At 44.0% G+C, this 23,189-nt stretch overlaps 1 protein-coding gene across 3 annotated transcripts in view; it reads left to right on the top strand.

The window, feature by feature from the left end:
• Positions 1 to 23,189, top strand: part of TGFBR3 (transforming growth factor beta receptor 3) — a 232,004-nt gene that overhangs the window by 145,402 nt on the left and 63,413 nt on the right. For all 3 annotated transcript variants that reach the window (XM_036755202.1, XM_036755203.1, XM_036755204.1), the window contains exon 5: positions 18,719 to 18,902. In XM_036755202.1, coding sequence (XP_036611097.1) covers positions 18,719 to 18,902 — 184 coding nt within the window. The remainder of the gene's footprint in view (positions 1 to 18,718; positions 18,903 to 23,189) is intronic.

Raw genomic sequence — 23,189 nt, forward strand, 5'->3', positions numbered from 1 at the left:
TCTCTTTTCTTTTTCTTCTCTCTCTCCCTCTCTCTCTCTCTCTCTCTCTCTCTCTCTCTCTCTCTCTCTCTCTCACACACACACACACACACACACACACACACACACACTTTACAGTATTTCTCTGCTGCTAAATCTTGGAAATGCTTTTCACTTTTCCAAAATATGGAGAAGAAGGAGCATGTGGGGCAGAGCGAGGTGGAATTTTGTTTCTTTCTGCCATGTGCTATTCATTTACCCAGTTATGCTGGTTACCTAGGAAGCAGTAGCAGCCTGAAGATTGATGGTAGGAGTTTTGGGCAGAGTTTCCAGTTGTGGACTTTTTGTATATGAAACACACACACACACACACACACACACGCACGCACACACACATACACACACACACACACACACATACACACTCATCACAAAATAAAGGGACAGGAGGCAAACTTAGAAATGATTTATAGATTGGAGGTTTGAAGATGTCATCACCTGATGGAGTCAGGCAACCCAAACACCCTCCCCCCTTCTTAAGACTTAAGTTGGGTCACTTTGAAAATACCAAGTTAAAAAATCATTTGGAAGGATTATGTAAGAAGCCGTTGGCTGCTGAGGTCTTGTCCAGCTCTAAAATTCAGTATTCTGACCTGGGCTGGAAGCTGTAGGGTATGGGTCAGCTCAGTTCTCATGGTGTTTGGAATTATAGTCAGAGCTGGTGACAAGATGAACCCTTTTTTCATTGGCAGAATGAGAGTTAGGAGGTGGGAGGAAGAAAATGTGGCCAAATACTCTAGGAAGGCAAATACCATGCTTGCCTTGTAAATTCTACATTGGGTGGTATAGCTAGCACTTGGACGGTATTTTAAGGTTTGCTAAGCCCTTTATACACATTATCTCATTTTGTCCTTACTATAGCCCTGTGAGGTGCTATTATCTTCCCTGTGTTGGAGGTCAGAAAACTGAGACTCATAAATGCTAAGTCATTTGCTCAGAGTCACTTAACTAGTAGATGTCTGAGGTGGGTTTTGAAGCAAGGACTCTCTGATTCCAGGTCAGTGTGGAACATGCTTATCAAAGCTGATAGCACATAGGGTTATAGGATCATCAATTTAGAGGTAGAAGAGGACATTACAGATTATTGAATCCAAACGCCTCATTTTACAGATGAGGAAATTCAGGCACAGAGAATTTAAGTGTCCTGAGTCACAATTCTAGTAAGTTTCTAAGGTGGAGGAGTTTGAACTCAGCTTCTCTTGATTCAGAATCCAGTGTCCTATCTGCTGTGCCACTCTGAATCTAGTAGAAGAATCTGGATTCTCTTGCAATGGATATCACCCCCTGGGAATGGCCTAGCTTTCAAATGGTTATATTTAGCCTCCTGGTCATAACAAACCATTCTAGCAAAGAACTAAAAAACAAAAACAAAAACAAAAAACCCAACCCTTTTGGTGCAGGGGAGATCAGGGAGACCAGCTGAAGACATGACCAAGACTGGAATCCCAACATTTGTGAAAAGGGTGCATTTAAAACCTATTAGTAGCAAACCTTGGACAAATCTTTCTGATGTTATCTTTTTCTTTAATTGACTTTTCTTTCTTGTGTTTATTTTTAAGTCATCTCTCACTGTTTCAAGCTTTAGGGGCACACCCACGATGAATAGGTTTTCCATCTTTGGCTTCCCGCTAGTATTCTGTGTTTGGAAAGGAAAATCCAACTGGAGCTCAGATGGCCCCTGGAAACTGCACATTTGGGTTCCTTGGACCAGCAAGAAATTCTGAGGAGGCCTTTAATAACACTGATCTTCCAATTTTGGAGAGTTTAATTAATTAATTGATCTGTGTACACTTTTTGACTGGGTTGAGGGGATGGTGTTTAGAACTGGGATTTCATCAGTGGATCAATGTAGGGAACTTCTGGCATGGAAACCCCCTCCATTAATATAGATAGGCAACTTACAATCCTAAAACTTTAAAAACTAAAATTTAAAGTTTTAAAAAGTGGCCTGGGACCCTGAGAGGTTGTTGACTTGTTTGGGGACGCACAGCTAGTCTGGGTCACGGGGGATGAGCACGAGTCTTGCTCATTTAGAGACTGGCCTCCCCTCTATCCTCTACATCGTGACATCTGCAAAGAGAAAAGAGATGATGCCGAAGGTTAAGTAGGTAAAAGTGTCAATTAGGGAGGAGGAACAACCTCTGGCTGTCGCTTTTGGATTCCTGCCTTTGTATTTCCTTTTCCAGCAATTAATCATTGAGGCCTGTGAAAATAATTTATTTTCCCCAAGATTCCTCAGGCTTTTCCTTAAGTAGATTAGACGAGGAAGCAGGAGACCTCAGGGTCTAGCTGTGGCTTTGCCATGAACTCCTCGTGTAGTACTAGGGGAGGTAAAAACCTCAGTGTCTCAGTGTCCTCATCTGTAAAGGGATCAGATTGACCTAGTTAGATGTCCTGAACCTTTTTTGTGCAATGGACTTCTTTGGAGATCTAGTGAAGCCTGTGGGTCCCTTCTCAAAATCAGATTTTTAAAAGCATAAAATAAAATTCAGAGGGTTGTTAAAGAAACCAATTATGTTGAAATTCAGTTAGTATAATGTTTTTTTTAAAAAAATGTTTATAGTTAGAACGAAGTTAAGAATCCCTGAGTGAATCAGTCACTAGATAAAACTAACTTTTATGATGCTGTGTTATTATAACCTATTAAGAGTAATGGAAGTAGAAACTGGCCATGGTCATGTTAAGCTACCAGAGACAAGACCCTGTTCAGCAAAGCTCAAAGAAATATTGAGTTAATACAGTATGAATAAAGGACTGAAATCCAGTTCTGTGCTCTTGGCTTCATAGTAGAAACAAACCCAAATCTTGTCCTAATGAGGTTAGACAATATGCCCTCAAAAGCCCTAAGCTCTGAGATTGTATGAAAAAGCCAAATTAATACCAGGAATGAGCCTGGCAATTAAAAGCTATTTATGCATTTCTAAGAAAGGGAGTGGGAGGGGTGGAGGAGTTGAGGAGGCCAGGGATGCCAAAATCTGGCTTAGTCTTTTCCCTTTTTTTTTTAATATGGTCCAAACATTTTTGGGTCTCTGCCATGGAACCACAGGCAGTTCTAAGGGCTACACTGGAGCTTGGATGACTGACAAGACTGTCTGTAAAGCAAGTGCTGTGTGTTTTCCTGTGCTTGTATTTAACGGGAAATCAGAAGGCTAAATTTCCAATCAGTTGTTAAATGGCCCCAGATGTGCACCAGGGGCTGGGCAAGGATGCGTGTGAGCGGGGCAGGGGACCTAGAAAGAAGGCACCAGCAGCGGTGGCTAAAGCGTGAACTTATGCACCAGTCCGAGTAATAGGCCAGTGAGGGTTCTGGTTTCAAAAACTGTGCTAAGAATAACTTCATAGGCTATTGGTGATATTATCATGGCGGGTTAGGGGGAGGTTGATTGGGTTAGGGAAGAGGAGAGAAACTCTTTCTGTGGGTGCCCTCTGTTGTTTCTTAATTAGAAGCCTGGAAATGATTTCTTCCTTTTGGATTTCTTCTTCCCCTTTGGCAATCACTTTCCCCGCTGGGTTTAGAAATAATTTAAAATGAATATACCTGTTTTTATCTAAAACATGCAGCGAGGTCTGCGTGGTGGTTTATGTAGAGGTTTAGGTCTATGGATTTTGTAGCTCAACATTATCGTAGAATCATAGACCTAGAGATGGCAGGGGACATCTATTCTGACCCTTCCATTTTATAGATGAGGAAACTGAGACCCAGAGGGGTTAAGTGACCATGCCAGGGTCATACAGTATCATCAAATCATCTATCTAGACTTGGAAGTGTCCTCAGAAGCCATCTTTGTAAAGCACCTTGTAAACCTGAGAGTTCTTTTTATAAATGCTAGCTATTTTTAATTAACCGTTATTCTTTCCAATCCTCTTACTTTCTAGATGACCAAGAGAGACCAAGGTTAAGCCCCTTGCCCTGGGTCACACTGAATCATGGAGTCATAGACTTAGTATAGTGTCTCTCATGCAGTAGGTGCTTCATAAATGTTCGATTAAGGCGGAAGAGACCTCAGAGATCAGCTAGTCCAACCTTGTCATCTCCATCACTACTGACCTTTTTAAAGTTCTTGTTGAGTCTCAAAGCACTGTCTCATCTGATTCTCATAATGACCTTATAAGGTAAGGGCTAGTGTTATTAACACTTGCTTTTATATTTTCTTTATTTCTCCAAATATCTCTCCTCTTTCTCTTTCCCAAGAGATGTTTCTCATAACAAAGCATTAAAAAAATGGAGGAACAAGTGTAGTTCACCAATTTATCAGCTAAGTTAGCCAGTATCTCATTGTTCTCACCCGTATACTTGGTCCTTGCAAAGTAGGTGGAGAAGTACATACATTCTCTTATCTCTTTCAGTACAAGTTTGATCATTGTAACTACACAGCATTCAGCTGCTCCTTTTTATTTTGTTTCTTTTCATTTATATTAATGGGTCTTTGGTTATCCTGGTTTTGCTGACTTTCCTGTGCGTCAGTTCACACGAGCCCTCTAACTCCTAATCCAGCAACTTTCCACCGTTAAAAAAAAAAAATCACCCAACGACTGTCTGGGTTGGTCCTCAGATGCTTATACTCCAAGCTTTCCCAGAGACAGTGCTCTCTTGGTGTGCTTTTCAAGAACTTTTATGCCACTGTGAGGCATTTCTGTAAGTCTTTAATTAGATGTCCCATCTAGGATGGTCACATTAATCTTCTTTCTGTCCTGTCTCCCATCTACCCCATCCATTTTAACTTCCCGTTACTGTCCTCAGAAAGACTATTGTTAGAACATGAAATTTGTGGAGAGTTAGAATGATTACACACACACACACACACACACACACAAAACAAACCTCTTGAAGGGGAACCCAGAGAAGATGTCTGAGCGTATGGACCAAAGGCCTGGCACGTCGGCCTTGCTTTCTACTTAATCAGGAGCCAATCCCCATAAAAACACAAGGTGTCTGGATACTGTGATTTGGCTTTTGGCAAGTCAGTATTTTTACTGTGTAAGCTTCCTTTGGAAAGCAAATTTAATGACTGAGCATTTTGAGACTGGTTCTTTTCTGTGTCTCCAATGGGCTGATGACTCAGGGTCCCTTGTGGGATGGGTACCATACGTTGTTATTATGGAGGACACTTATCTGTTGGTTTTAGTGGCTTGTTCATAAGAGTCTTAATGACTAGGGACCCGATCCTTGGATGAGTCAGGGTCCATCAAAGACCATATTTTAGAGGAGGGAATCACTGACCCTTCTGTATTGAAAGAACTCTACCAGGCATCAGTGTATAATTTATCTCACTGGAATAAGTTTCTTTATCGACTGCTAATATCCTTTCACTTGGGAGGATCTCAAACTGTGGGTCAGCAGTTTATAGGTAGGTCACCACCTTCTCTGTAACTTCCAGTCTTCAAGATTTGCTTAGAGCACTGAGTTTAAGTGACCATAGTCACAAAGCCAGTGTGCGTCAGAGGAGAGATTTGAACTGAGAACCTCCTGGGAAGCTGATAAGTATTTACAAAATATAGACAAAGTAAATATAAGATAATTCATTTAAACCAATGAGGATTAAAATGTACATGCCGTGTTTCATGAAGATTGTGGTTCCCTGGGTTCGTTGAAGTTATTTGGGACCTTACTGTGAACATATCTGGAGCGTTTCTAAATGGCTGCATGGTCGCTGTGTGTTGTGGCCTTTTGATGGGAACTGAGATCACCATGTAAGGAGGCCCATGGGAGATGCAGGGAAGTGAACACAGGTGTCGGTAGAGAAGCTGCATGTCTATTTCAGAGTCTCAGGTATGGCTGTACTTGATGAGGACCCCCCAAAAACATCCTGGGGGTATACTTAAGAGGGCACTCGTGACTGCTGGGTTCAAGGATATTCTCCATTTCAGAATGTTGTGGCCATTCTCTTCATTTTTTGGTGTTGTTCGTTCCTTTTCAGTCATGTCTGACTCTTCATAACCCCATTTGAGGTCCTCTTGGAAAAGATACAAGAGCAGTTTGTCATTTTTCTTTCTCCATCTCATTTTACAGATAAGGAAACTGAGGTAATTAGGGTGAAGTGACTTGCCCAAGGTCACTCAGCTAGTAAGTGTCTGAGGCCAGATTTGAACTCAGGAAGATGACTATTCCTGATTTTAGGCCACGCCCTCTACCCACTGCACCTAGGTGGGTGAGCCTAATTCTGGTCCCCTGGGCACCTGTGCCCACCAGCCACTTCTGCCACTTAACCACTCTACCAACAAGCTTTTATTAAGCTGGTTAATATAGTAATATAATAATAATAGAATTGATTTTTATTTATAATTTATTATATGCTAGATGCGGTGCTAAGTCCTTTACAAATATTATCTCCTTAGAGCCTCATAACAATAACAGCAACCCCATTTTACAGTTGAATAAGTTGAGGCAGACAGGGGTTAAGTGACTGTGCCGGGGTCACCCAGCTAGTAAGTGTCTGAGGCTGGCTCGAAAGTCAGGTTTTTTGACCCCGAGCCCAGAGCTGCATGCACCATGGCATGACGTCGCTACCCCCACGAGACAGCTTGGATACAGGAGATGCATCTTTAGCTGTGTGATCATGGGCCAGTCTTAACCTATCAATCTCAGCTTCCCCACCTGGAAATTTGTGATTGTAGTGAATCAGTCAGTCCTTGGACATTTACTAAGTGGCGAGATAACTCCTGAAAGCTCGCTTGGCTTCACTTTCCTCTTCTGTAAAGGGAAAGGTTTGGACTTAGCGGTCTCCAGGCTCTCCTCTAGCTTCGAATTTTTAGATCCTAGATAAGGGAAGACAAATTTAGGAGTCTGGTGGGATAGCTTCATAAAAGATGGCCAGCAACTCCTCTCTGGAAAATACCTCCTTATAGATCCAGTAAGCCTTCATGGCATGGCCAAACTTTGGGGATGGAATTCCTTTTTCCAGTGGAGTCCTTGAGATAGGGGGCTTCTTTCTCCTGCCCCTTGCCTCCCTCTCGACTCCCCCATCTCCACTTTCACCCCCTCTCGTAACTTTTCCGTGGGAGATTAGAGGAGTGTGCTCCCCCGTGCTGGCTCCTTTTCAGGTCCCTCCGTGTTTATTTTCTGAGGGCAGTATCTCAGCACCCTCCCTTAGTGTGCATAAGCGTGTAGGGTGACGTAACCTTTCCGGGGAGCTCAGATTCTCAGGCTCTTGTCACTTCTGTCATGTTGAAAACCAAAATTCAACATCGTAGTAAGTCACCTGGGTGTCGTGGGAAACGAGGAAGCTCTGGACGGTTTTATGGAGAGAAAGAGGGTCTGAGGACCTCAATTATAAGGGGGATTTCTGTTGGGTGGAAGGGTGGTTTGCAAGTACCTCAATTGCATGGACCAGTAAATGTTAGTGGTATCGCAGAACTAGAGCTAGAAGAGTCTCAGAGGCCGGTTGGGGAGCTCAATGGATAGAGTACTGGGCCTGGAGTCAGGAAGATGTGAGTTCAAATCCAGCCAGAGAGTTACTAGCCTTGTGACCCAGGGCCAGTCACTTAACCTTTGTCTGCCTCAGATCCTCCAGCTATAAAATGGGGATAATAATAATGGCTACCTTCCCCGGGCGGTTGTGAGGATTCAATGAGATAATTGGGAAGCAGTTCACACAGCTGCTGGCATAGAGTAGGTGCTTAATAAATGCTTGTTTCCCTCCTCTCCTTCTTCCTCCCTCCCTTCCCTCCCTCCCTTCCTCCCTCCCTCCCTTCCTTCCTTCCTTTCTTTCTTCCTCCCTCCCTTCCTCCTTCCTTCCCTCCTTCCTTCCTTCTCTCCTTCCTTCCTCCCTCCCTCCCTCCCTTCCCTCCTCTCCTTCTTCCTTTCTTCCCTCCTCTCCTTCCTCCCTCCCTCTTTCCTTCCTCCCTCCCTCCCTTCCCTCCTCCCTCCCTTCCTTCCTTCCCTCCTCTCCTTCCTCCCTTCCTCCCTTTCTCCCTCCCTTCCTTCCCTTCTTCCCTTCCTCCCTCCCTTCCTTCCTTCCTTTCTTTCTTCCTTTCTCCCTTCCTCCTTCCTTCCCTCCTTCCTTCCTCCCTCCCTCCCTTCCTTCCCTCCTCTCCTTCTTCCTTCCTTCCCTCCTCTCCTTCTTCCTATCTCCCTACCTCCTTCCTTCCTTTCTTTCTTCCACCCTTCCCTCCCTCCCTCCCTCCCTCCCTCCTTCCCTCCTTCCTTCCATTTAGTCCAACCTCCTAATTTTAGAAATCAGGACCTGGAGGCCCATCCAGCAAGCAAAGTGACTCATCATAAATAAAGAGGCACAGGACCATCCATTCTTAGCATTTTTCCAAGGGCTTAAGTGACTTACTTAAGGTGATAAGGTAGTTAGTGTTTGAACACATGCCCTTTGATTCCAGAGCTCTGACTCCAGAGCCCTTTCAGCTGTACCAAACTGACACACAGCCCCATACGTGATAAATGTGGGTTTGTGGGCATGGAAGTTGTTATTTCTTTAAGGCAATGAGCTTCAAGCAGTTATTTATTTATTTGTTTTTGCTTCTTTTGGCCTGAGTCACGTTGGCTGGTGATGGCAGCCGTGGCCCTGATCACATTTCACACCCCGTGTAGGGAAAACGTGGTCATATCCTTACAGAATTCAGGCCGCAGCCCCCCACGTGGGAGGTAAATATTTTAATGCTATTCCAATGCTTTTTCCTGCATTCTGTTTTTTGGCCTGGCCCTTACCCGTGCACCAAACGAAGCATTTCCAAGCATAATCCACTTGTTACCCTCCTTTAGAGGGGCTGTATGGGGTTAGTGAGTGATCCAGTGTGCCACAGACCCTTCTCCAACTGGATTTGGATCGAAAACCTCGCTCAGCTTTACAGAGAGGCTTATTTTCCCGGAATTGACTTGGAAAAACTCTTGGCACAGAAGGCTTTTTTTTTCTTTTTTGGGACAGAACTGAGGGTTCTCCTTTTGTGTGATTTCTTTCCTTGTTTTTCCTTTTTTCCTATGCAGTACTTGAACTGTAGGACAGGATTGCTGAGTATGTGTGAGCCAGGGTTCTGGAGGGTAGGAGGAAAGGAAGAAGAGAAGGTTTTGGGGGTGGTCAGAGGCCAGAGGGATGATCCCAATCGTGCAGACTCAGCCTTGGCCAGTGTAAAACTCATGTCACTGGGCAAAGTTGGGTGTATAAGGTAGAGTGCCCTCCCAAGAAGCGTGAACCTGAGCCTCTGGCAGGGATTCAAATGATAACTCAGCCTCCAGTGAGCCCTGGAAGGATTCCAAAGGTGGGGTGTGAGTGTGTGTGTGTGTGTGTGTGTGTGTGTGTGTATGTGTATGAGAGAGAGAGAGTGTGTGTGTGTGTGTGTGTGTATGTGTGAGTGTGTACGTGTATACAAGTGTGTGTGAGTGTGTATGTGTGAGTGTGTACGTGTATACAAGTGTGTGTGAGTGTGTGTGTTACTGAATAGTTCTTGGAACAGATTCTCCTCCTGTGAGACTCAAACAGCCTTTTCTCTACCATCAGGGACATAGAGGTTTTCTAGTTTTACAAAAGCCCGTTTCTTTTAAACATTCAGGGAATGATTCCATCCAGATCTTGGCCAGAGTTTTCCTACGTGACCTTTTGTGTTAGTTAGTACAGGGGAGAGAGCATGATAACTATCAAACTCTTTTTCTTTTTAGGTGTATTATTATAATTATTAGTTGTTATTACTGTAAACGTAGCATTTACAACAAACACCATCAATCTAGTCATCGAACATGAGATAAAATGGAGGAGGGGAGGGGAGAGGATAAATATTTGTCTTATAGAAATCCTGCTAAATTTTAAGCACGGCCATCTTGACCAGTTAGGATGGGGCAGAGAAGCAAAGGGACATTGTAGCATATATTTAAACAAAATAAAATCAGCCAAATGTTTCTCGGAGTTCACTGATACCATCCCCTTGATACTATGGAAAGTGGGCTGGCTTTGGAGTTAGGACCTGAGTTCAAATCTTGGCTCTGTTATCTCCTGTCACTGTGGCCTCGGTGCAGGCAATTTCCCTTCTCTCACCTTGTTTTTCCCCATCTGTGAAATAAAATTCATACTAGATGCCCTCAAGGGCCCCTTCCCCTTCTAAATTCTTGATTCTGATTCTTGGTCATGGGGCTATGGGCTGGGGATTCCTTCTTCTTCATTGACTCCAGTCAGGGGACTTTGCTTCAAGACTGGGTTCCATATTGGTGAGGGAGCGTGATTATTTCCTCAATTCCTCCCTTTGGGCCTTGGCAAGGATTTAGAATCACCCCAGTTTCCATCCGCAATCCACAAGGATTACAAGAGTGAGGGCATTGTGAGGGGCAGAGCCATCAAGGTCCTCCTACCCCCCTGCCAATGAACCCAGCCAGGGAGGAAGTTAAGAGTGAGACAGTTTGATTAAGGTCAATGAACATTTTAATGCCCACTATGTGCAAGCCTTGGACTGTTTGCTGGAGATATAAAGACAATGCAGTCTCTGCCTTCATGGGGCATACATTCTGTTGGACATTTACATTGGGAAGACAGGGCAATTTGAGAAGGGTAAGCTTAAGTCCTCACCATTTAGCATAGGCTTCATGGGGGAGGTGTAACCTGAGCTAAGTCTTATAGGAAGCTAGGAATGCCAGGAGGTGGAGGTTAGGAAGGAGTGCATTCCAGGCTTGGGGGCACAGACCAGACATGGTATGCTGTGTTCAGTATGTATCTAGAAGGGCAGTTTGGCCATAGAACATAAGAGTAAGTGAAGGGGACTGAACCGAAATAAATCTGGAAAGGTGGACAGGAACCAAGTTATGGAGGGCTGAAACTGCCAGGCTTGTATTTTACCTTAGAGGTAATAGGGAGCCTCTGAAAGTTTTTGAGGAGGAGAGTGGCATAGATCTGTACTTAAGAACATTATCTTGGCAGCTTTGTGGAAGAGAAGGGAGAGACTGGAATTTGGGGTACCAGTTTAGGAAGGAGAGAAATGATGATGCCTGAACCGAGGTGGTGGGAGGGTAGATGGCAATGCATAGAGATTGTTGGTCAAAAAATAGGCTGTGATAATCCTAATAAAAATACCTTCCCCACTTTTGGAAAGTAGTAACCACACCCATCAACCAAAACTCATTGCAATCTTTAAGGCTTCCAGAGGTCCAGCTTTAAGTTGAAAAGATTCTGTCCCAGGAACTTAGGGTTAATGTTTGAAGGCAGGTGTGGAAACAAAAATGCTGGTTGCCTCTTTGGTGGTGGGGTTTTTTTTCATTCTCTTTTGGAAGAGTTAGCTGGATCTGATCCATGAAAAATAACAAACTTGGCTTTCCTTGCTGAGCTTGGAGTTCTAGTAATAAAACTCTCCATCCTGGCAGATAGAGTAATGTTCTGCTCTTAAAAAAAATATTTAGTGGTAGCACAACCAGTATTTTAAAGACCCACTTTGTACATGGTTAAAATGACAGGAAGCATAGAGTGGAGGGGGCACCCCTGAGGCATCCCCAGAAATGGTTGCTGGATTGGTCAGCTATGGAATGAATGATTCCACTATCTTCTCTTCAATGTGATCTCTTGATTAGAAGGAGAGATACTTGGCTTTTTGAGTTAGAGTTATTCCCACTGGAAGACATTAGTCATATCACAGAATGTCAGGGTATGAAGTTTTAATTAGGGAGGAAGAAAACTCCATGGGTTTTGGAGGAAAGGAAGGCAGTGAGTCTTGAAACATGTTTAGTCACTGATGTTTTTAGGTGGAAGTATTAGATGAGAAATTGTATTGAGAAGCCAAACATGGTGTGCTTATGATGAGCAAGCTTGGTCCTAAAGATGATTTGAGAATATGTTCCTCCCTCCTTTCATTGAAGAGGTGAGAGACTATGGATGGGCAATACTGCATGTCCTGTATCCACCGTATTCGCTTTGCTGAATGGCTCTTAGTGGATGGCTCACTGGGTAATGTTCGAGGGGAGAGGGGAGTGTATTTTTAGAAATGAAGGTGATGTAAAAACAAAAAGGCACTAGTTAAGCATCAATAGAAAAGAAATCATGTTGAGTTTTAAAGTCTGACTAAAAGATCATTTCTCAGTGGAGGGAATGAGGGATTTTAGCCATTGGAATAAGGAAGTTGTAGAATTTCTTACCTGAAAGTCTTCAGAAATAGAATCCATTTTCATTTATAAGTGAAGGTTAAAGATCCTTCCCTTCTTGTTTCCCCCCAAATGATTAAATGACCTCTTAGAATCAGAGATAATAGAGTTGTAGCTTGAGGTATAGAGATTACAGCGAGAAAGTGTCTGAGAGAGGGTCAGAATTAGTCATGAAACTAGTGAACGTCTAAGGCAAAATTCAGTCTTTTCTGACTCCACATCCTAGGGGCAGCTAGATAGTTCAGAGGATAGAGTGCTGTGCCTGGAGTCAGGAAGACTCTTCTTCTTGAGTTCAAATCCGGCTTCAGACACCAGCTGGATGACCCTGAGCAGGTCACTTAACCCTGTTGCCTCAGTTTCCTCATCTGTAAAATGATCTGGTGAAGGAAATGGCAAACCACTCTAGTATCTTTGCCAATAAAACCCCAAATGGGGTCACAAAGAGTTGGACGTGACTGAACAACAACCACAGTTGTGATCTAGTTTCTGCTTATTTCCCTCTCATCAGTTCGTACAAATCTTTCTAAGTTTCTCTGAATTTCTCCTATTTTCTATTTCTTTCTGAACAATATTAGTGTTATATTTATATGCCATAACTTTCCCCCACTCAGACATCTGGCAGACAGTCGCTTTGTTGTTTTAGGTTCTTTGCTTCTAGGAAGTGGGTTGTCATGAATATTTTGGTACAGAGTGCATAAGATACATTTGTTGATTGGTTGGCTAATTGTATGTCATGGCCTGAAACAATTCCTGCTTCACGATGTCGTTGCTCCATCATTTCAGTCGTGTCTGGCTTCGTGACTCCATTTTGGGGTTTTCTTGGCAAAGATACTGCAGTAGTTGGCCATTTTCTTCTTCTGCTCATTTTACAGGTGAGGAAACTGAGGCAGACAGGGTAAAATGACTTGCCTAGGTCACACAGCTAGTAAGTATCTGAGGCTGGATTTGAACTCAGGAAGATGAGTTTTCCTGATTCTAAGCTGCAGTGCTCTATCCACTGTGCCACTTAGCTGCTCTGCTCCTGCCACATAGTAGGTCCTTTAAAATGCATAACACATAGAACTGAATTAATCAAGGGGCAAGAGAAGACAAGGGTCTAAAGCAGAAGAAAATGTAAGCCAACCAAACAGAAATTTTCCATTAATCTGTAGGAAGGGTTGCTTTATTGGCCTGGGGAAATCCCCTTTGTCTCCTAGAGCAAACTTGAAGGATGGCAGTTACTTGATTTCCACATAGCTGGATGCTGGGCATTTTAATCTCTTTATTACCTTTTAGCCCAAGGGTGATGTTGAGATCCACATGACTTAGACCTCACAGTGGAGTGAGCCGGGCTTTGTTTCTCAGGATTTTGATGTTGTGAGAACCCCCAGTGTGGCAGCTGCCTCCACTGGTACAGACTGGCAACTCATCTTTAACTAAGAGTCTTAGAGAGTTGGGGGGTGGCACTGAAAAAGAGGTGACAGGTCCAGGATCCCATAGCCAGTAATGTCAGAGGCAAGGACCCCCAATGGTCAGTCCTTGATCTATCATGACAGTTTTCCTTTCTGAGTTACTGAGTACCCCCCCCCAATCCCTCAAAGAATCAAGTACCTCATTGGGCACCCAGTTTTTAAATAACCTGGGGGTGCGTTGCTTTAGTTGCTTCGCCTTTATCTCTCTGTTTACACCGTTCTGGTTCTTGCCTTCAAACGTGCACTGATGAGATTTATACCATATTCCACGTCAAAGACATTTACTCTCGGTACATATATTTTAAAACAAAAGTGTTTTATGGTTTACTCATGAATGAGAACACATGAGGCAGATCATCCAGAGGTTAAGCAGATGTTACCCTAAATACAGAGCGTGATTTTGGCAGCGGAATAAAGGATTCCTGGGCCCTTGTGTTTTTCTAGGTGACAGGTTTGCTAAAAATGACTCCGAGGAGCAAGTGCCTTTCAGTGGAGAGAGGCTAGCTGAGTTTCTGTGTTTTGCAGGGTAGTAAATGCTGGTCGCTATTATTAAAGCATGATGTGGAGGGCAAAATGGTGGGGAAGCAGAATGGCAGGCTCTCGTTTCAAGCAGGTGAACAGCTAGGGCGTCTCTGGGTGGCCCCAGGCATTCAAAGTGGAGTGTGATCTAAGTGGCTTTAGCTGGTTTTCCGTACATCAATAGCTTTCGGAAAGCCAGGGATTAGCTCCCACTGGGCTGGGTGGATGGGATGCCTGGCAAGTGTTGTAAAATAAGTTATTAGTCAGAGTTTATGTGCAGCGTTGTAAAACCTGGGCCCCAAAGCACGCACTCCAGAAAGGGGGAACCCCCACTGACCTTTCAGCCCCCCAGTGTGGAAGGCTCTCTCTCTCTCTCTCTCTCTCTCATCGGGGGAAGGGTTGGTGTCCCACCAACAGACACATAAATAGTGGTATTTTCACCTGAGGCAAAACCTGAGCCTTCTGCCCGCAGGAGTTTCTCCCCCATGGCAGCGGACGGGGCTCTGGGGGCATGGAGATGGTGGTCACTGTGGAAAGTCCCCCATGGCTCCCATCAGTGCCAGGGCCTTTGCCCCCTCTGCTTTGTGAATGTGAGAGGTTCTGGTTGGTTCTCCCTCTGCCAGCTCGGCCCCATCCCTCCATTCCCAAGGCCATCATGCCTCTACGGACCAACCTCACTTCTTGGCCGGACAGCTGCCTCTGTCTCCTGGTTGACCTCCCCACCTTCGGTCTCTCTCCCTCTGTAATCTGCCCTCTATACAGCTGCCAGACCACTTCTCCTAAAGCATTTCACTGCTGAAGAAGATGGATTGGCCCCCGCTTAAATCCCTCATTGTCTGGCTGCAGCCCATCCGTCCAGGCTAACTGCCCAGCATTCTCCTGTACGAACTCTGCTTTCCCGGCTGAACCAACCTATTGGCTGCTCCTCACACTGGACATTTCATCCTTTCTGTGCACCGGCTGTGTGTGCCCTCGTACCTGGAGTGCCCTCGCTCCTCACCTCCACCTAGCTCCCTCCCGGGCCCAGCTTCGGGGCCACCTCTTACCTGGGGACTAGCCTTACCCTCCCTCCCGCTCCAGTTGCCCTGGCCTACCAAATGACTTGGCCTTTTCTTTGTAAATATTATGTGTTAACTTACCCGGGTTCCCTGTCTGGCCGTCGCCAGAAAACCGACCCCACCCCTTGACCCTCCAGAGGTTTTGGCCTTACCTTGCTCCGACATCTCCAGCCAGGCCACGGGGCTTGTCCAATTCCCTCCCTCCCTTCTACCTCGCCCTTCTGGGGTGTCTTCTTCCATTCTCATGCGGCTCTTTGAGCATCGGGGCAGGCTGGCATGCTTTTATTTAAACCCGGTGCTTAGCGGTGTTTGACCGGTTAATAAATACTTTATGTTTCTATCATGTGGCTTCCCTTGGGTACGATGTAAGCTCCCGAGGGACAGCTAGTTAGCCTTGTAGATGGGGTGCCGGACTTACTAGCTGTGTGACCCTGGGCAAGTCATTTAACTTTTCAGCCTCAGTTTCCTCATCTGTAAAATGTGATAATAATAGTACTTACCTCCCAAGGTTCCTGTGAGGATTGAATGTGATCATATTTGTAAAGTACTTTGCAAGCCATGAAGTACTATGTAAATACTGGCTATTAGTATTATTATTATTAATAGTTAGCATTTATATAGTATAATAATTCTGGTATTATAGTATATATGAATATATAGCATGTTATACCATATATTATATAGCGCGATATGTTAATAGTATCTTTCACTTATAGAGTATTATGTATAATAATAACACATTATTATTACATATTATTATGTATAATTATTATATTATTTTTAAAAATACTTTTTTGTCTTTGTTTCGCTAGCACCTACTTTTGCATGGTTCCTGGCACATAGTAGATAACTTAGTAAATGATTACTTAATGAATGAATGAAATGGAATAATAGCCCAATTCTTTGTGTGTAAAAGATCTGTGCCTCTGTACAAACCCAGTGAGCATTGGTCAGAATGGATCCAGTCTAAATGTGGGGCTTTTAAACTTCCTTTGTAAAGTCAGCAGAAAGCTTTATTCCGATCATTTTTATAGCGTCTTGACTTCATCATCTGTGGGAATCTGGGGGTCTTTCAAAGTCAACTCTGGTCATTATTCTGTATGCTGCTATGAAAAATGTAATGGGATAGAAATCTTGGGACTTCTGACTTTGCTCCTCATCTCCATGCTTGAGAAAGAGCTCACGCAAGAGAACCGAGTCCTTGGGTTTTTCCCGGAGGTGGAGGAAGGAAGCCTCCTGGAGGTGGACCCAGGGTGTTGAGAGGAAGACCCACCTTTGTGAAAAATCCACCTCTTCTGCTCAGATCCCTTTAGCTGGGTCTCACTAGCCTGCCCTTTCTCTTCCAAAAACACTTTGGGAATTTGTTTTCCTTTGCTTTAGGGCAGTTGTATTTACGGGCTTCTGTGTGTATCTGTCTCTTTCTCTTCTATTTCCATCCCCTTCGGGAAGGTGTAAAAATTACAGCTTAATTTCCAGTTTTTGAAAAGTGTTTATAGTTTGACAGAGTGTGGGGGTAGATGTATGTGTGTGCACATGTGTGCATTCATGCACGTATCTGTGTATATGCTTGCATGCTTGTATGTATGTTTTTCCAGTGGACTGTGTGTGTGGTTTTTGTCCTGCTTAGGGCCAGACCTGGAAAAATTGTGCACAGGGGAATTTGGGGGAAGCGGTTATAGGGGTCACTAATATTTGTTTGGGAACATGTAGAGGGGTGGACCTACTCTGTTCTTAGACTACTTTTCCCATCAGCACTTTGGAAGAGGTGGGAGATCTTTGGCAGAGTGTGTGAACAGCCTTTCTTGTGGGTCCTATCTGGTGCTTTAGTTCATGTAGATAGAGGGTCGTTAGTTGGTTAGTCAACCAGCACGCATTTATTAGGCACCTACTATGTGTTAGTCACTTTGCTATGGCCTTCCCAAACATCTCATCAGTTAGGTGCGACTCTTTATTATCCCCATTTTACAGATGTGGTAACAGTCTCCAAAAAGTGAAATGTACCTATTTATCTATATATTGTCTTCTCCCTTAGAATGTCAGATCTTTGAGGACAAAACTAGCAGGTTTTTTTTTCCATTTCTTTTTAATCTCTTTTTTCCTATTGCCAGTCGTTAGCACAAATACCCAACACGTAGTAAGCGCCGAGTGAATGCTTGTTGATTGACTTGCTCAAGCTCAGAAGGCCTTATAGACAAGTGGTGGATCCAGGATTTGAAACCAGTTCTTCCGTTTCTAATTCAAGTGTTATTTTCCCCCTGTGCCACCACATACTGTCTCTAAGGGACAATGGTGGATTCGCATTATCTGAAAACTACTTTGTTGTCTGGACCAAGAGTTCTGCCAAAGGGAGTATGACAGCCTGAACATTTTGTGGTTTTGCTGTTATCTGGGGCCAAGAGATATTTGAAGTAATTGTCTTTTTTTATGACCTGCTAAACAAATGTTAAAGCTTGTATGGCTTAAAGAGATAGTATTGACTATAAATGTCCATCAGTTGCTGCCGCTAAAGCATGATAAGAAAGGAGAGAATGGGCCGGCCAGGAGGCCTCCCCTCGGAGCATACCTCTTCTTTAGGGGATTCTCTGAGGAATCCTGGACTGGTCCTTGGATGTTCGGGGCTGGAAACTCAGTTTTGTCCATTTGCCCAAGAGCAGTTAATCTCTTAGGACTGAATAAACTCCAAAGAGAATAAGTCATAAAACAGAATTCCAGTTTATTCATTTGAAATGGGAACCATACTTGTGAGCGCCCCAATCCTGATTGTCTGCACAGGGCATGACCTCCTGGTGGTAGGGCCTCTTCAGACGATAAATTTTATGTTAGAAAGTTGTTTTGTGAGTCCAAAATAAGAGCAAAAGAGGGAACTAGATGTTCCTCTGGAATATTTCCATCCTCACAGTGGTAGCCTACTAAATTTCCTTTTTTTATTTTAGAGAGTTTTTTTTTTCTAGATAACTCATACCAGTCACTAGGCTCAGAGTCCCCGGTGCTGTGGATCATGCTGGGCAGACACTGACACATTCTCTTTTTAGTCCATTGTCTACACAGCTGCCAGGTGGACAGGCCACATTGAAAGGTCTGGCCCGTCCCTCCTTTCCATACATTTAATATCTCCTTTCCTCCTCCCCTCCTCCTTTTCTTAGCCTTCTTCCTCCTCTTCCTCCTCCCCCCCATCAGGCAATCTACGTTCCAGCCTAAGTGCCTTCTCTTCCTAGTGCCTGGAAGGCTATCCTCTTGGCTTCCCTTGTTCCATGCAAGGCTTGGCTCAGGGACCATTTCTAGCAGCAGAGATCTAGACATGGGAGGGACCTCAGAAGCTTTCTAGTCCAATCTCTTCATTTTTAGAGATGAAGGAACTGAAGCGTGAGATCCCATAGCTAGTATGTATCAGAGGTAGGATTTGAACTCAGATTCACTGACTCCAGAGCCCAGGGGTCTTTTCACTGAACCACACTGTCCATTACTCCTTAAAATGTTGGCTCTGCGTGGGGCAGAGAATGACTCTTTAATTGTCTTTGTATGGTGATTATAAAAAGTAAGTCATCAATAAATCCTTGTTGATTATTTGATTGATTGGATTCTGTTTCCTTTAGGTATCAGAAGGTTCTGCGGTCCAGTTTCCAGAAGGAAACTTCTCCCTATCAGCAAAAACAGAAGAAAGAAGCTTTCCCCATGGAAACGCTCATTTGTTGCAGTGGGCCCAGAAGGAATATGGCGCAGTCACCTCTTTCACTGAACTCAAGATATCGAAGAACGTTTACATCAAAGTGGGTGAAGGTATGTTGACTTGGCCCATGAGAGCCCATCAGCTAAAGATGGCAACCAGTTTGCATTTTCTTTACTGGGACTGGGATCGTGGAGAGAATTTCTCAGAGCCTGGGATCCATATCTCAGATGCAATAATATACATATACATATGTGTGTATGCGTGTGTGTGTGTATGTGTGTGTATACACACACACATATATATATTATATATATGTATATGTGTGTGTATATATATATATATATATATATATATATATATATAGAGAGAGAGAGAGAGAGAGAGAGAGAGAGAGAGCTTTGCAACCTTAAAATGCTACAGAAACATTATTCATTATTCTTACAACCATCATCTCACAGAATCCCAATAGCCTATTTCAAAATTTTCATTTGTACAGAAGGTTTAATTTGGTGACTCAGCGGTTAATGTTCTAGTTCTAGAGTCAGGATGACCTGGACTCAAATCCTGATTCAGATTCTTATTAGCCGTGTGACCCTGGTCAAGTCACTTAAACTTTCTCTGCCTCAGTTTCCTTTTCTTTAAAATGAGGGGGTTGTACTTGATTGTCCTTGAAAATCCCTTCCAGATCAAAGTCTGTGATCTGGTTATCCATAAGAAAGCAAGAACTCCTCACCCACCCAGATCCACTGAATTTGTTGCCCTGTTGCCTTGAAAACTGGTTCTGAAGGGGTGTGGGGGTGTGGGGGTGTGGGTGTTTCTCTTTGGGGTAATTTCACTGGCCACAATGTCTGTAAGACCAAAAGAAATCATGAATCTGGAGCAACTCCTAGAACAAATACCCAGATCAGCTGAGCCACATTGTGGCAGGATCGTCGTAGTTGTCCAGACCTTCCCACCTAGATGATCAGGCTCAAGTAAATTAGACAGGGCTGAAAGGACACCAGGGCTGAGGGAAGCAAGAATCTAAACTGGAATTGAAAATATTCCACCATGTATTCCCTAAAACACTGTTTCTTCAGCTTAATTTTTTTCTTTCCTGTTGCCATCGGGTGCATCCAGAATTCTTTCTGTATCGCTAAGTGTGCATGGCTGGGGGAAAGCGAGAATGGGGAATTTATGGGCTGCTCAAAAATTTCTTCAAGGCTGACACAGGCAATGTAAGACATAGTCCTCATATTCTCTCTCTCTCTCCCTCTCTCTCTCTCTCTCTCACACCCTCTCTCTCCCTCTCTCTCTCTCTCTCTCTCTCTTTCTCTCCCTCTCTCTCTCTCATTCTCTCTCCCTCATTTTCTCTTTCTCCCCCTTTCTCCCTCTCTCTGTCTTTATCTTTCTTTATCTCTATCTCCCTCTCTCCCTCCCTGTCTCTATCTTTGTCTCTGTCTCTTCTGTCTCTCCCTCTTTGCCCTGCCCCATCCCCATCCCACAAATCTGTCTATCTGTCTCTGTCTCTCATAGGCTGGCATGCATCCTAGATTTTGGGAAAGCATATTTCAAAAAGTTCATGAGGAAATATCCTACGGAATAAAATGTTTCAGAAGAAGTCATCCAGTCGGCAAGAATTTATTAAATGCCTACTATGTGCCAGCACTGTGCTAAGCCCCGGGGATGAAAAGAATGGCAAATGACAGTCCCTACTCTCAAGGAGATCACTGTCTAAGGAGGGAGACCGTACTCAAGCTGCTACGTACAACCGAGATGTACAAACATACATTAGGGAAGGCTCCAGGGGGGGAGGTACTGAGGCAAAGGCTTTTTTGGGAGGTTTTACATTCCCCCAGACCTGAAGGAAGCCAGGGAAACTTGACTCCGGGAATTAGAGGTGAGGAAGGGGAGTATCCCAGGCATAGGACAGGGTGGGAGATGTTCGGGAGCGAAATTGTGAAGATGCGAATGGGAACAATTCCGATGGGGAGGAAAAATGAGATTTGTCTGAAGGAACCAGTGTAGGTGCCCAGGGAACTCAACAACCAAGAAACGTACAGGGTGGGACAGAGAGAACGTATAGAAGATGGGGGCACCGCAGTTCTACACAAGGAGAGCCAGGGATTCCGAGGCTGAGAATGAGCCGAGGTGGGTGAGGGAAGTTGAGGATGACGTAAAAGACTGACTGGCGTTGGTGGTTAGCTTGGGAGAAGGAGAGCAATCAAGTGCATTGCTTGGGATGGATGGGACATAATGGTAACAGAGAGCCAAGGCTTCTTTCATTCTTCTTCCTTCTGTTTCCTTGGTTGCGTTGTAAACAACAGAAATGGTGAGTCGGGAGTTGGTGCCCAGTGCAGGTACTGAGAGCACCAGCTTCCGTTGATGAGCTCAAGCCACCTGGCCCAGATGAATCCCATCTTCTGCTCTGGAAAGTGCTGGCAGCTCCGTATTGTCTTTGTCTTTGACTGTACTGTACTGGTGTCTTTGGTGGATCACGGAAGATGATTGGACAAAGGCAAATTTCCCAATTTTCAGAAAAAGGGAAGGGCCCAAGGGAGGGTGTGGAACCTGTGGCCCTCAAGGCCGCATGTGACCCTCTAGGTCCTCAAGGGCGGCCCTCAGTCAAACTCCACCCCTGGCCCAAGGGGCAGGGGTACTGGAGAAGCTATGAATTTCAGTGCTGATTTGATATTGTAGGAAGATGAGTTTCTGGAGATGCTGGTAAAGCCCAGGTGAACAGCCAGGTGAGAAATTTCCCAGTTGGGAGAACTCAGGCAGACAGAGGTTATATGAATTGTCTGGGATCATACAGCTAAGAAGAGTTTAAGGAGGGATTTGAACCCAGCTCTTCCTGGCTCCAGGCCCAGAGCTCTAGCCACTGTGCTGTGTGGTGCATCCTCTGATGGGGTAAGGGGATTGGGCCGAATTTATTAATAAGGTGAATTCAAAAATAGAGACAAATGTAAAGTCTTATGTTTGGATACAAGAAATCATTTTTCACAAGTGTGAGAAGCAAGGGGCATGTTTAGATGACTGACTGCATGAAAGAGAATTTAGTGAGCACTTATTAATGGTCGTTTTGAAGGAAGATCTGGAGGTTTTAGTGGACTGCAAGCTTAGTCAGCATATGAATCAGCCAAAAATCAGCCAAAAAAAACCCCAACAACTCCTGTTGGGATCTTGGGCTACATTAAGAGGGGCATAGTTTCTAGGAATGAGCAAGTGCTTATCATGGTACCTGGCACATAGTAGGTGCTTAATAAATGTTTGCTGATTGGTTGAATGAAATGATGGTCCCACCGTATTCTGCCACAGTCAAGCCGCATCTGTAGTGTTCAGTTGGGGGCATCACAGTTGCAGACTAAGATAGCTAGACGGCATCCAGACTGAGGAAGGGCTTTGAGCCACCTTTACGTATTATCTGCCACAATTGATTAGAATGTAAGCTTTTTGAGAACGGGGACTATTTTGCTTATTTTTATTTCTGTCCTTAGTGCTTAGTCCAGTGGCTGGCACATGACGGATGATTAAGAAATGCTTTTTCCATTCAATGCTTCATACATAATTGATGCTTGACAAATGCTTTCTTTCATTCGTTCGGTTCGATCCAATTCAGTAAAACATTTTAAAGTGCCTACTATGTGCCGGCCACTATGCTGGTTTTTAAACTGGGGTCTGCAAGGTCTGTGGATCAATTTCAGGGAGTCCGTGAACTTGGTTGAGGAGAATATTTATTGTCACGAAGCTCTAACTGAAATTTAACATCTTTCAATTATTTAAAAATATTTTTCAATTATTTAAAATATTTTTTCAAATATTTTATTGGTGTTCTTTTATTCTTTTTTCATCTGTTACTTCCTCTTCCCCCCAAAGACAAGCCTTTCTTTTTAATAAATAAGTACAGTCAAGAAAATCAGTCAATTCATTGGGCTTGTCTTAGGATGTGTGTCTTAGCAGCATGGCAGAGTGGATTGGTGGCATGAAGACCTGGGTTCAAATCCTGTCTCAGGCAGTTACTCTGTGTACCACTGGGTAACTCACTCACCCTCTCTGTATCTCACTCAGTTTCTTCATCTTAGCATGGGGCAGTTTAAGGTCTTTTCCAGATCTAAACTATAGTGCTATGGCATCTCTGCCCAGAGACTGGAAGCAAACTTCATGGTCTTTCTTCTGAAGTCGTCACTGCATTGACAGCAGCTCTGAAGGTTCCTTGGTCATCATGTACATGTTGACTCGCTTCTGCTTTTTTTTTAATCATTTCTTGTCATCCCTTTCCTATCCTTTTGCCTGCCTCCACCCTATGATTCAAACCCTTATTATCACACCTTTGGCAATAACAAGAAAAAAGGAGATAATTGATACATCAAGATTATAGAGGGTAGGAGAAGAGAGAAAGTGGGAACAGAGGCATAACT

This window comes from Trichosurus vulpecula, chromosome 4 (genome assembly GCF_011100635.1).
Source record: "Trichosurus vulpecula isolate mTriVul1 chromosome 4, mTriVul1.pri, whole genome shotgun sequence".
Lineage (NCBI taxonomy): Eukaryota > Metazoa > Chordata > Mammalia > Diprotodontia > Phalangeridae > Trichosurus > Trichosurus vulpecula.